General features: G+C 31.1%; 1 protein-coding gene across 1 annotated transcript; it reads left to right on the top strand.

Annotated features, from left to right (window-relative positions):
* Positions 1–943: 943 nt before the first annotated feature.
* On the top strand, positions 944–4,938 carry LOC111899689 (diacylglycerol kinase 5). Its single transcript, XM_023895546.3, has 14 exons — positions 944–1,234; positions 1,978–2,192; positions 2,282–2,404; positions 2,495–2,623; positions 2,704–2,789; positions 2,885–3,011; positions 3,117–3,165; positions 3,252–3,334; positions 3,454–3,521; positions 3,647–3,721; positions 3,829–3,916; positions 4,017–4,133; positions 4,214–4,552; positions 4,669–4,938. The coding sequence occupies exons 2-13, from the start codon at positions 1,992–1,994 to the stop codon at positions 4,550–4,552; spliced, it is 1,485 nt and encodes a 494-aa protein (XP_023751314.1). The 5' UTR covers positions 944–1,234; positions 1,978–1,991; the 3' UTR covers positions 4,669–4,938.
* The last annotated feature ends 9,322 nt before the right edge of the window (positions 4,939–14,260 follow it).

The raw sequence follows: 14,260 nt of genomic DNA, 5'->3' as shown, positions 1-14,260 counted from the left end.
GTAAAACAACAAACTTTTTGGAAATAACAATTTAGGTTTTGGTCCTAAAATTTTTTCATATTTATACTTTTCCTCTCAATTAATTTTTATTTAATAGTTTTTATCGATCATAATTTTAAAATTAAATTATTAGTATTTTATACATTACAATTTGATTTTTTATTATATTTTGGCCTCTTACATACTTTTTTGATAATTTTATTAATATATTTAGGATATACTTTCAAGTTTTATTTTTGTCGTCCTCCTTTTTAAACATTCCTACGTTTCAACAGCGTCTAAACCCTATTTTGAATATAATTTTGACAAAATTGCAAAAATGCTACTTGTGATATGCATTTTTTGGGGTTTTAGTCCAAAACATGACTTTTTTGGCTTGGTGGTCAATTTGAGCTAGTTTCTTTGCATTTTTGGTCCCTCAGTAAACTGGAAAGACTATTATGCCATTCTGATATATTTTTTTCTGCTTTTTCTATTTAATTTAAATGAAAAGTAAAATAATTACCTAATTTGGGGCCACATATCTCTCTCTCTCTCTCTCTCTCTCTCTACATCACATATTCTTCATCTGTACCCACTTCATATACATAAACACTAAAAATTTAGAAAAAGCACATATATCACACAAATAATTTTGTGATTCCGATTTCAAAACCACACATAACTGACCCTGTTTGATTTCCCTCAAATCCATATAGAACCATCAATTTCGATAGCTGCAGGGACCATTTTCAGAGGGACTATTTTCACATACAAACCACTCCAAAATAACTATAAATCCAAAAAACTCGAAATTTGGACTAAACCCTAAAAATTTGTAAACGGGGACCATTTTTGCAATTTTGTCTATAATTTTACAAATTTTGGTGGTATCAAAACAAATTTTGGTGGTATCTTTGATTTCACCCATTTTGATATTTCTGAGAAAGCTCTTAAATTACGTCACCATCAACCACTCGACTCTTCAAAAACTCTGTATCTTTTGGTTTATTCAGAATCTCTCCCACCCTCTCTCTCTCACACACATACATACATACACACACATGGAATTGCAGCAATGACAGCCATCTCCTCGTGCCGAAGATTTCGTATAGAATTCAAAAGAAGTCAACTTTAACTCTCACGTTCTTCAGACGATCCGCTTGAGACGTCTTCTACTCGCTTTCACTTTCTTCTTTCAACAATTTTCAGATCTGAATTCCTCTCCGAAATCGCTCCGAAGCCGGAACACCAGGTTCGTCATTCACCCCCAATTTTTTTTTTCTTTTTCCCTTTTTGAATTTCGACCAATTATATATATATATTTTTGAAAAGTTGCGAGCTCTTTTCGGAGAATTTTGGGTGATTGTCATATAAAAAGTTGTTGGATTCAAGTTCTGTCTTTTTATTTTTATTCATTCATTTTTTTGGGTTGGAATTGTTCAATTTTGCCGGATAGCGCCGATTTTTTTTAAGTGATTTAGAAATGATGATCACACTTTGAGTTTTATGAAAAAATTGATTCGATTCTTTTGGAATAATGGATCCTGTAATTAATAACCCCTTTGTTCCGAGGAAGAAAAAGAAAAATTAAAATTGGAATTTTGGATCAAAGATGCTCATGTTCCTTCACCTTCAACAGCGACATGATTCCATCATCAAACAGTAAACAGATACTATAAGAGTTCAATACACTATCAATTCCAAAATTAATAAAATAATTTAGTTTTTGATTATCTTACAATAATCAACTGGGTTGTTGTTAGGCTGCTAGATTACATTGCTATAATTTGATAGATTTTTCAAAGTAAATGTTCTAATAAGAAAAAGAAAATCAGAAAATAAGTAGGATGCTATAATAAACAAATCAATAAAACTACATTGCTCTTTCTTGTTTATAATTCATACCGATTATACTCCATTACACCTCATACAATTTGAGCCTCACCGATCTTGTTAAATTTAAATCCCTAAAATCTTCATATTTTGTAACTGCAGTTGGTTTTTGCGTAATGAAGAATCATACATCCTATCCAGAAAACTTTTTAAACGAATTTTTTATACCCGAATACATTCTTGTTTCGGGCGGAAAATTTGAGGTTCCTTCCGTGGGACCCACCTGCCCGACAATAGTATTTGTCAACTCCAAAAGTGGCGGGCAGTTGGGCAGTGAGCTTCTTGTCACATACCGTTCTGTTCTAAATGAGAATCAGGTATTCTCATCATTTTGTTATTTATTGATTAATTTAGGTTTAGAATAATATTTTCATTAAATCTAACTTTTTTTTTTTGCCTACAAAAGGTTTTTGATTTAGGTGAAGAAGCTCCAGATAAAGTGTTACGCAGATTGTACCTGAATATAGAAAACCTCAAACTTAATAAAGATGCATTAGCAACTACAATAGAGAAGCAATTACGAATAATTGTGAGTTAATTTACGATTATATTTTAGCTTTTCAAATATATTTAAATAAGTATAATATTTGCTGACGTGGCAGTATTTGTATTTCTTCAGGTTGCAGGTGGAGATGGAACTGCTGGGTGGCTGCTTGGAGTTGTGAGTGATCTGAAGTTATCTCATCCACCACCAATAGCAACCGTGCCTCTAGGAACTGGAAACAATCTCCCATTTGCATTTGGTTGGGTAAGATATTATTAAACAAATAAAAATAGAAGAATGTTATATTTTTTGCATTTGACATTAAAAAATAATATAATTTTCAGGGAAAAAAGAATCCAGGAACAGATCGTGAATCTGTTTTGAAATTCTTGAAGCAAGTTATGGAAGGAAAAGAAATGGAGATTGACAGGTAAACCCTAATCCCTATTTTTTTTTTTTTTTTTTTTTTTTTGTCTTTATTTATAGTTGATTTCACATTTTCATTTTTTACCACATAATGGACAGCTGGCATATTCTTATGAGGATGAAATCTGCCCCAAAAGAAGGGTCTTGTGATCCCATTCCCCCTTTGGAGTTGCCACATTCTTTACATGCGTTTAATCGTGTGTCTGATACAGATGAACTTAATGTGGTAAAGTATCCCATTATCAATTTAATTTTTATTATAACACAAAATAATAAGTCGAATAATCTTCATTACATATTTTGTTAATGTATACTCGGTTAATGTCCTCAGTCAGGCTACGACACATTTCGTGGAGGATTCTGGAATTATTTCAGCATGGGTAAGTCTCAACATTTTAATAAAAATTCTAGAAATTTCCAAGGGTTTTGCTATAAATAAAAATTCTAAGAAAATTATTATATTTAGGGATGGATGCTCAAGTATCGTATGCGTTTCATTGTGAGAGGAAATTGCATCCAGAAAAATTCAAAAATCAGTTGACTAATCAGGTATGAATGTATGATAATGAATAAAGGCAATATGTTTCCAGATAAGGGAAAAGGGCAAAATAGAGAAAACACGATGTACTTTTACCATTTTATCAATTCAGTGACCATGTGCTTTGTAGAGTACATATGCAAAGATTGGGTGTACTCAAGGGTGGTTTGCAGCATCACTCTTCCACCCTTCTTCAAAGTGAGTTTCTTAACACTTTATCATTTAGTGATTTAGCCACTGAAATATTATTATATAACAATTATATAAGAACAATAGTCCAATTGCTAAATTGTTTTTTTTTTTTTTTTTTAAATAAAATGCAGGAATATTGCCCAGCTTATAAAGGTTAAGGTTATGCAAAGGCATGGTGGCTGGAAAGACCTCAAAATACATCATAGGTAGCTCATTACAGATAGCTGTATTTCCTTGGGTTGTATTTCATCTTCTTCACTTTCGAGTATATGTAATTGAATGTAACATCATATCATCCTTGTTTGACTTGCAGTATCCGGTCAATTTTATGCATCAATTTGCCTAGCTTCTCTGGTGGACTAAATCCTTGGGGAACACCAAATCAGCACAAATCTCGTGATGTTAGTATTATAATTTCGTCTTCTTTTCTACTCTTTTCCAGTATTCCCATTTCTTGATTTTTTTTTTTTTTTTTTGACATATTTTGTGATTGTGTTTCAGAGAGACTTGACCCGACCATATGTTGATGATGGGCTTATTGAGATTGTTGGGTTTAGAGATGCATGGCATGGGCTTGTTCTCCTTGCACCAAAGGGACATGGCACCCGTTTGGCTCAGGTTAAAACTCAATCCATTGCACACAGTTCAAAAACTTCCGTTTTTTTGGGGTAATTTATTTCGTGCAATTTGTTGTATAGACACATCGGGTGAGATTTGAATTCCACAAGGGTGCAGCAGAGTGCACGTATATGCGAATGGATGGAGAGCCATGGAAACAACCTCTCCCTGTAGAAGACGACACCACGGTTGTTGAAATCTCGCATCTTGGACGCGTCAAAATGCTCGCAACACAAAATTGCATATCGAAAAGTGTGAAAGATCCTTCAATTCCACATTCTCATGAACAAGAAGATGATGATGATAAGTATGATAGTGAAAATGAAGATGAAGCTTCTACGGGTGAAGAATTTAGAAAATTTGGTGCAGCCGATACATTTAAGATCCCGGAAGATGTGGATATATCTCGCCTCAGTTAGGTATGTTTTTTTTTTTTTTTTTTTAATCGATAAAGGGTTAAATTAAGTCGTGTGCGTTGTAACAAACGTATCATTAAATCATTAATGATCACTCGACTTCTGATTATCATGAACAGATACTGATAACAATAGCAGAAATGTTAACTATGGAAACGAAGATGGAACTTTGTAATTTGATTGGGTAAGCGATTATTATAACAAATTTGAAAATTTGAAAATTATTGTGAATTTGTACATGATTGTTCATCGAATGTTTGCTACTATGGTTTGTGAAGGAAGAGGAGCATCGATGAAACAAGATTGCTCTTTCTTTAAACTAGAATTGATTATGAAGCCATGCTTGTCTATGATGAGTGATGACCCTATAAATTTCTAGTGTTTGTGTTTGTGTATCCCAAAAAGGCAAAAACTTTCAAAGTTAGGTCGAAAGTGTGGATAAAATATAGAAAAAAGCAACTTTATTTTTATAAAAGAATATAGGAAAGGTCAATGAAATTTCCTCAAAATTTTTGAAAATTGTGTATGCTTACGTAATTTTTTTTAAAATGACTTATAGTTTCTTGCTACCATGCAAACTTTCCAAATACTTTTTAGAAACATATTTTTGTCAACACATAAATTAATAAGTATTTTTATCAAAAAAATATTTAATAAGTTAAATAAGCAAATCTTAAACGCCCCTTTGTTCTTATGATTATTATGATAACTAATATAATGGCTAAATACCTAAATCATTAATCATGAAAACATTGTGTTTTTGATGTTTTGTCTTGACATCAAAACCGAACTGGGGAAAGTGTTCTTTTAGAGATAAGAAGGTATAATGGTTTGGATCACTATAAAATAAAAAAGTAAAATAAAAAAAGTTATAAAACTTAGTGCTTTCTTATATTTTGCGTCATATGTGTAGTTATGCAGAAAACATTTTGAATGTATTCTACATCAAATAGAAGTTAAAAAAAAAAAAAAAAAAAAAAAAAAAAAAAAAAAAAAAAAAAACTCTGAAAGTACGTCACGGGAAACAACATGAATTCTCATATATCATTATACAATTTATTATTTATATTTAACTTCATTTACCATCAGATTTGCAAAAATGATCTCAGCAATTTATGATATAATTTTTGTCAGATGAATTAACTTGCGAACTATATGCAAAATGCAATAGATTTGCAACTCTAGTTTATGTGGAAGTCTTCTCAACAATCAACCTCTTTGTAAATAGTCGTAGAATTAATGAATTTTTTTCAAACTTTCCATCTCTTTCACGTGTCGCATGTATTTTTCATTCAATAAGTACGGCTCATATGTCATAGACTTTTGTTGTTTGACATGACACCTCTAATTTGACATTTACTTATTGTTTCCGACTTCCGAGTTTTTAAGTCATCCATCTTTTACGAGTTTTTACCATGGTGGTATTGTTCCATTGGGGATAGGTGAACTCATGTCGGATCCCAAACTTCAACCATTACGATTCAAGTTACTCACAAAATACAGTACAATTTTGTTTTTTTTTTTGATATGGTGTTGTAAGTGTTGAGGTAAATGACACAAAAAACACTATTTTTACAAAGAAATTCGATTTCGATACCGTGTTTTTTTGTGTTAATTTTGACACTGTGTTTTTCAATTTGTTACAATTCTGACCACTTGACCGGTTAACCAGGTTGTATGCTGACGTGGCATGATGACGTGTCAATTTTGATGACGTGGCATGCTGACATGATATGCTGACGTGTCAAAATTGAATTTTTTTTCTCACAAAAAACACTAAGTTTTCATTTTTTTTATTTTGACACTAAGTTTAATTTTTTCTTTCAATTTTGACACTATGTTTTTTTGTTCAAAATCGAACATCATTTTTTCAAATTTTGTTCAATGTTGACAATTTTCTATTTGAAACTGTACATTTAAACCGTATAAATATGTTTTTTTTTTCATTTAACAACCATAGTTTTGTATAAATACATTTTTTTTACACTCAAACCATATTTTTATGTATAAATAATTAAATATGTATTAGCTATATAAAAATTATATTTTTTATTAAATATGCAACTTTAAAATATGTTTGGAGGTGTGTAGTCGATCAAAACTCGGATATCAAGTTTGCAACGCATCAAATTTTTACATCTTATTAGAAGCTTATGATTAGTTTGATTCTCATTATATAACTAATGCTTTGAACGTGAGAAAAAAACACTTTGCATTTAAATAAAAATGTGGTTTTTAAACGAAAAAAATATGTTTATACGGTTTAAAATGTAATAAAAAAAATGTATTTATACGGTTTCAAATGAAAAATAGACAAAATTGAACAAAATTTGATAAATAATGTTCGATTGGAACAAAAAAAAAACATAGTGTCAAAATTGAAATAAAAAATTAAACTTAGTGTCAAAATCGAAAAAAAGTGAAAACCTAGTGTTTTTTGTGGAAAAGAAAATCAATTTTGACACGTCAGCATGCCACGTCAGCATGTAACCTGGTTAACCGGTCAAGTGGTCAAAATTGTAACAAATTGGAAAACACAGTGTCAAAATTGACACAAAATAAACACGGTGTCAAAATCGAATTTCTGTATAAAAAGAGTGTTTTTTTTGTGCCATTTACCCTAAGTGTTGATAAATTATATTTTAAGTTAAAAATCAATATACATTTGAACATGGTAAACTAAACATGGCGATCATTGTTTATAATTTGTGCCCAACTTTGAACGGATATAACTTCTTCATATGAGCTCAAAATATTCATACGAGCTCAGAATAAATTGATTTTTTCTTAGGTTGTAGCCCTTTATTTTGGCTTCAATTTAAGCTCAAACACAATTGAATTGGTTTAGAAACAACTGAGTTACACACACAACTCTAAAAATCTAAAAGGGAGCTATTAGGGCTCTAAGTTTTTTTTTTTTTTTTTTTTTAAATAATAATTGTTTATTATTTTTTTCCTAATTTTAAATGGCCATAACTCCATCATGTGAGCTTGAAATGAGCTGATTTTCACTCCAAGCTATAGCCCTCTGCTTTGGCTACAATTTAGGCTAAAAACAATTAAATTGGTTAAGAAATAGTTTAGTTGCATAGCCCTAAAAATTGACAAACAAAATAGTTAAGACAATTCCTTGCAGTTTTTTGGAACCAAAAAACTGGAACTAACTGGTATTTTCGATTCCCATAATTTCTCATTTTTGGTTTTCGTTTTTTTGTTCTCAGCTCGATTTCGAGACCGGTCTAATCCCTACATCCTACCAGTAAATGGTGTTCATAAAGGTACACTGATGACTCCTCCCCATCTTTCCTTCAGTCCGCAATGACTCCCTCCCTCATAATTAAAGCTTCTATTGTAACTATTTACAAATCCATTAATAAAACAAATTGCAACTTCGAAAGCACTATAAAATTAATTAAACTAAAAATGAATCACAAAGAATTTCCATAGTGATTATTCAAGGAAAGTATGAAGAGCAAGGGGAAAGTAAGATTAGTGTTGTAAGTAGAAGGGTAATGTGAAATAACAAGCCCTTAAGGCCTTCCAAAATAGACACCACATAACACGTCTTTAGCGGTACACAAAATCCCAATGCCTCTTGGTGGTCGTGGTTGTGATGGATAGTTACCATCATATTTGAGAAATGGGCTTCTTTCTCTCTTCTTCACGGTTGAGAAATGGGCTTCTTTTTCTCTTCTTCATGGTTGTATGGTTGCAAGTATATTGGAGGTTTGTGCCTTGGCATGAAGAGTATATTGGAAGGTTTAATAGGTAAAAACACTATTTTATCACTTAGTATAGCAAGACATTTTTTTAGTATTAATCAAAGTTGTAAACAAATACTCAACGTTAGCTAGTTGGTGGATTAATGTTAAGGCATTAATCGGGTAGGTAGGGATTAATCGATGATCATTAATTACTAGTTTGTTAAATTTTTAAAAATTAAATATGACTAATATTATAACAAAGTTCATAAATTCCACTAATATAAAATATGTTAATATGATTAATACAACAATAGTAATTCATCAAATAACTTATATTATTAAGATATAACTTCTTTAAAGTGTTAACATTTCATTGTTTTCTAATGCTTCATTCATTGTATATGCAAAAATTAATCATTAGAGGTCCGCTAGTTGGTCGAGTGTCAAGTATCGCGTATGGATTAATCTGAGATTAATCGGGGCCTAGTCAGAGTTTTTACGACACTGATATTAATAGAAGAAAAAATCATATAAATTATTTGGAGTTAAATTTTGTTCAAATTAAAAGACATAGATATTGACCGTAGATGTTTAAACTTAACTTTAGGTAGTGGTGTGTACTAAGGGGTCGTTTGATAACTACTAATTGAGTTAGAGCTGACTGGGTTAGAAGCTGACTGAGTTAGAAATTCTGATTGAGTCCACATCTGACTGAGTTTATGTTGTTTGATTATTTCTCTGTCTGATTGTGCTGAATGATGAAAATGACAATTTTACCCTTCAATTTTTTTTTTATAAAAACTATGATATTATTGTAAATATTTTTTAAAAGATGAAAACTAAAAGAAATACAAAAGCACATACTATTAAATATTAATCTCAAACCCAACAAACTTAAAAAAAATAAACAACTTATAACCCTGTTTGTAGTTAATGTACACAAAATAATAAGAAAACATCAACCAGTATTCCCTTTTAAAATTAAATGACATATCAAACAAAATACTTGTATTCTTCTCCCATAACCATTCTTTATCACAAAATACATAACCTAAATTGTAATAAAAAGACCACATTTTGAAGAAAAATAGTAGAGCACGTTGTTAAAGGTTCATCAACATGCTTGTCTGGATCATCTTTGCTTTTGTTTTGCTTGGGTTTCAGTATAGCCATCAAAAGCACACAAATATGATGACTTGCCCTTTTCTTTCAGAGTCGTAAGGTTTGACATTTGATATCAATTTTAGGCCCTTGCCCTTCATCTCTGCTAATATCATCATAACATCAAAATCACACAAAAATGATTGACTAGTCATTTACAAGAATATAACAAAAAAGAATTCAGAGATATGAAGAAAAAAAGCAGCAAGGACCATGGCTGCAAAATCACCATAAAGACAGAACAATTGTCAACTCTAAAAAGTACTTGGGGATATTATACTAAAGGTATGAGAAAGGGCAATATAGATTCATTTTAATCAAAAAATTCATTTAAGCATTCCATCAAACACTTTATGTGCAATCGTTTGAAAACAAAACAAAGGAAAATTAATCAATCCTTTTGAGCTCAAAATATTGGATTCCACTGAAGTGGTATGTCAATCGTATAAAAATGTCCTATGCCTAAGACATGAACTAAGAAATCGACACATATATAAAGAAAAATGCAATGAAAAGTAGAAAAATTAAGAAAGTTATACCTCCGAAAAAATAGAAAAAATTCATAAAACTAAAGAGCATTGGCATATCAGGTCATGGAAACATGGAAACAAAATATTTTGTCTACTAATTTAAGAAGAAGAAGAAGAAGAAGAAGAAGAAGAAGAAGAAGAAGAAGAAGAAATTGGCTTACCTGCGTTACTATGGAGGCTGCTGCCGGTAGAGGCTGATGAGACGTCGCCGGTGATATGCTCTGTGGAAGGAATCGTTGAAGAAGGAAGCGCCGATGCATGGGACGAGAAGCAAAATTTGTGGATTATATGTGTTTTTTCGTTTAGGGCCAATGGCAAGATAGGCAACTCCTTTTTTTGTTTTGGGTTAGCTGCTAAAAATTGGCGGACCGAGTAAGGGTCTTGGTCAGCGATAGCTGACCGAGTAAGCCAAAGTTTATGTTTATCAAACGGCCTACTGACCGAGTCAGCAGTCAGCTCTGACCAGACCCAGTAAGTGCAAAACAAACAACCCTTAAATCTAATACTATTACCTTTTCATTTAAAAATATAATATTTTAAATTTTTTGAAAGACGTGTTACGGTGGAGGGTATCCATCCATCTCACTCTCTCAATCCACTTATTATACCATTGGAATATCAAATTTTGTTTCTGCTCTCATTTTCACTCTCTCATCCTACAACAGATGTGATTTTTTATAGTGGAAGAAATATAATCGGAGAATATGTGATTTTTTATAATGGAAGGGGGTATTTATATTTCTAAAAAGGTAAAATAAACAAAAGAAGTAAAAAATTATTTATTCTTTTTTGACCGGTGAATAAATGGTCGAAAAATAAAAAGGGAAGGCATATAAAGTATAGAGAGACACTAAACATATGAGTTTAGTAGGGAAAATATCGGTAATAGTAAAAAAATATGGGATAGTTTTAAAAAATTAGACATGAAAATGGACATTTTCGGGTATAGACATGCATTCCGAGGAGCTCTGTGGAATGGCAAAATGGTAAATAAATTAGTGTATTAAAAAAAAACTCATGGTCCATTCCGCGGAGCTACAGTGGATTCCGCGGAGCTACAGTGGATTCCGCGGAGCTCCGAGGAATGGATCTTCAGTTTAAAAAAAATATATTCTCCAATGATTCTTTTATGTAATGATCTCTAATTAAAAGACTAATTTTTTTCCACCTCAAATTCATTTCAAACATTGTCAAGAAAAATTCATACTATCATAATTTTTTTCTTGAAAATAATTAGTTGGAGAAATGAATATAAACCCCGAAAAATCGATCTGAAAAAAAAAAAAAAAAAAAAAAAAAACTGAAGATCCATTCGTCGGAGCTACCTCCGCGGAATCCACTATAGCTCCGCGAAATGGATCTTGAGTTTTTTTTTTTGTTTTTGTAATACACTAATTTATTTAGAGTAAATTACACAAATGGTCCCTATGGTTTAGTGTAATTTGCGCATTTGGTCCTTAACTTCTTTTTTTAACTCGGAAGGTCCCTATTGTTTGTTTTTATTACGTGCTTGGTCTCTATCTTACCTAAAAAGACCACTTTGGCATTGGTTTTTTTACTTTATATTAAATAAACACACCCCCAAACCCACCCCCTCATCTTACCTTACATACCCCACCATTTTTTCCTATTAAATAAAAATCTTTTTAGGTACGACAGGGACCAAACGCGTAACAAAAACAAATAGTAAGGACCAAATGCATAACAAAAACAAACAGTAGGGACCTTCCGAGTTAAAATAATAAGTTAGGGACCAAGCGCGCAAATTACCCAAACCATAGGGACTATTCGTGTAATTTACTCATTTATTTACGACTTTGCCATTATGCGAAGCTACAGTAGATTCCGTGGAGCTACCTCCGCGGAATGCATATCTATACCCGGAAATGTCCATTTTCATGTCTAAATTTTGAAAATACCCCCTATTTTTCGGTATTTTCCCAGTTTAGTAATCCCCAAGGAATCAATTCGGTTGTACCTTGGGATGATTGTAATCGTTTCACCGGAAGTACCGTCCATCGTACCCATCAACTATCGTATCGGCTTCATTCACTCCTAAGTTGCCGCTCCTAAAAATTAGGTAGGTTATTTAAAAGAGTTACTCATTAAGAAAAAATTGCAAAATCGTAAAATTTATTTATTTATTTTTTAAAACAAAAGAACTTTATTAGAAAAATTCGCTAATTTTACCTAGGTATTAAAAAAAATTCACATGGATAAATTTCATGAATAATTTTTGAGGATAATATATTTTTAGAAATAAACCCACGTAAAATAAATAAGGTCTAATAAGAACTAGAAAAAAAATCGGGCGAAGGCTTTGCCCAGGTGAGTTTCTTTCCCTTCTTTTTTTTACACTGGAATGTAGTTTTATTTATTTTTACGATTAAAATATTGTAATTCAAAAGGTGTGTAAAAGTGGGACAAAAGTAAGTGAAATAGATTTTCACAACAATAATCATACACTGTCGATAATAATTTTGGATTGAAGTTGTCATGCTCTTTTTCACTGGATATTGGATTTTTTTTATTGTCATTGTTGTAGAGTGTGTGGTGTGAATGAGCTTTGTCATTTTTTTTTTTGTCAAAATGCTATAATAAACCTGTCAAAATGATAAGTTTTTTTGTAGGTAGATTAGACAAAAAAATATGCAAGTTAGCTGTTTAGTTTTTACTTTAATGATGAACTTCACGACGATCCAATTTTTTTTCATGTTTACATATTTCGATGTTTCTTTGGTTCTTTTTTCTCGTTTGTTGTTTCTGTTTTGTGTGTGTATAATTTTTTGAGGAAAGTAAGGTCGTATAGTAGAATATTGAAGGTGAGGGACCAAAAGCGTCAATTCCACAAACTAATGTGGCAAAAACTTAAGTTGTCACATTTGGTAAATGTAGGGACCAAAAGTGGAAAACTCTTGAAATCTTTATGGTTAGCAGTAGAGAATATCGAAGCCGGGAGACCAAAAGTGCCAACTCCACAAACAAATGTGGTAAAAAGTTGAGGATAGACCGAAAGTGGCAAAGTGTTGAAACTTTTGTGACAGAACTTTACAGACTATTTATGTAATTTTTTTAAAGACAGAAACCGTTTCTCTAAAAGTACACAATGACCTTTTCTGTAAATTACGGGGGCAATTTATGACATTTATTTCTTACACAAGAGCCAAACTTGCCAACATACAAGAATATTAATCATAGGCATTTATATAAATGTTTGAACATCTTGAACCGTCTTCGAAAATAACAGTCTTAGAAAAATGGCATGCTCGTCAATATAGTAATCCATCAAACATTGGTGGACAGATTCAGGGGTTCTATATACACACACATTACATAAAGCATTATATGTTTGTTGCACAATTTTAACAGCACTCACAATAGCTTCAAATATAACTTAAAATTCCTTAAAAGAGGAAGATGACAGACATATTTCTAGTAATTTTGAGAGAAACAGATATAGAGACATATAAGAATTAGACTTAGGTGTGGTAAAATAACGGTTTATGAAATTTTATTTATAGGTAAAATAGAGAAAAAAATGAATTTTGAGTTTTTTGACTATTCAAAAAGTTAGGAAAGAGAAAGAAGGGTAAAAACTAAAAAAGAGAGGAGTAAGACCAGGGTGGAGGCGGTGGTCCCTTGGTCCACCGTGGCAAACCGTAAGAGTCTAAGTTACATTTTTAAAAATCTATTCAAAGTAGTTTTTCAATGAGATTGCAACCTTTTTTTTTTTTTTTTTTTTAATTTTTTCAAATATAACTTTTATTAATTATAAAATATAAAATTCAAAAAATACTTGCGTCAAGTCTTGTAGGTATGCGTCAACTTTTATTTGAAAATCACTTGAACCAAACTTATTTTTATTCACGTTGAAGCTTAGACTATTTCTTTATATATTTAAAATATTATTTTTATTGTAATGAATTTATTTTATTTATAAAGTTAAAATAATATTTTTTTTGTTTAGTTTATGTAACTTCCATTAATTTCATGTTGGCCTAAAAAACTAGACATTATTTACATTGAATCTTAGAAAAAAAAAAGTCTCTCCTTTGTAATATATATAGTATAACTAGATTATAGTCCGTGTTAAACGTGAGAAACGCATCAAAAAACATATAATCGTTTATAGATATTGTATAATGATTATAAAAAAATATATGGTTATTGGTATTATTGAAATGTGTAGAAAATACATTGAAAACGATAAATATATATAATCATTGAAAGATCTCTTTGTAGATATTATTTTTTGTTTTATTAGTTGAACGACTTTCCTCGTCTCATATAGTTATGATATTTATATATTTATAAGC

The sequence above is a fragment of the Lactuca sativa genome, chromosome 4, assembly GCF_002870075.4.
Source record: "Lactuca sativa cultivar Salinas chromosome 4, Lsat_Salinas_v11, whole genome shotgun sequence".
NCBI classification, from domain to species: domain Eukaryota; kingdom Viridiplantae; phylum Streptophyta; class Magnoliopsida; order Asterales; family Asteraceae; genus Lactuca; species Lactuca sativa.
The sequence above is the reverse complement of the archived record's forward strand: the minus strand, read 5'-3'. Positions and strand labels throughout refer to the sequence as shown.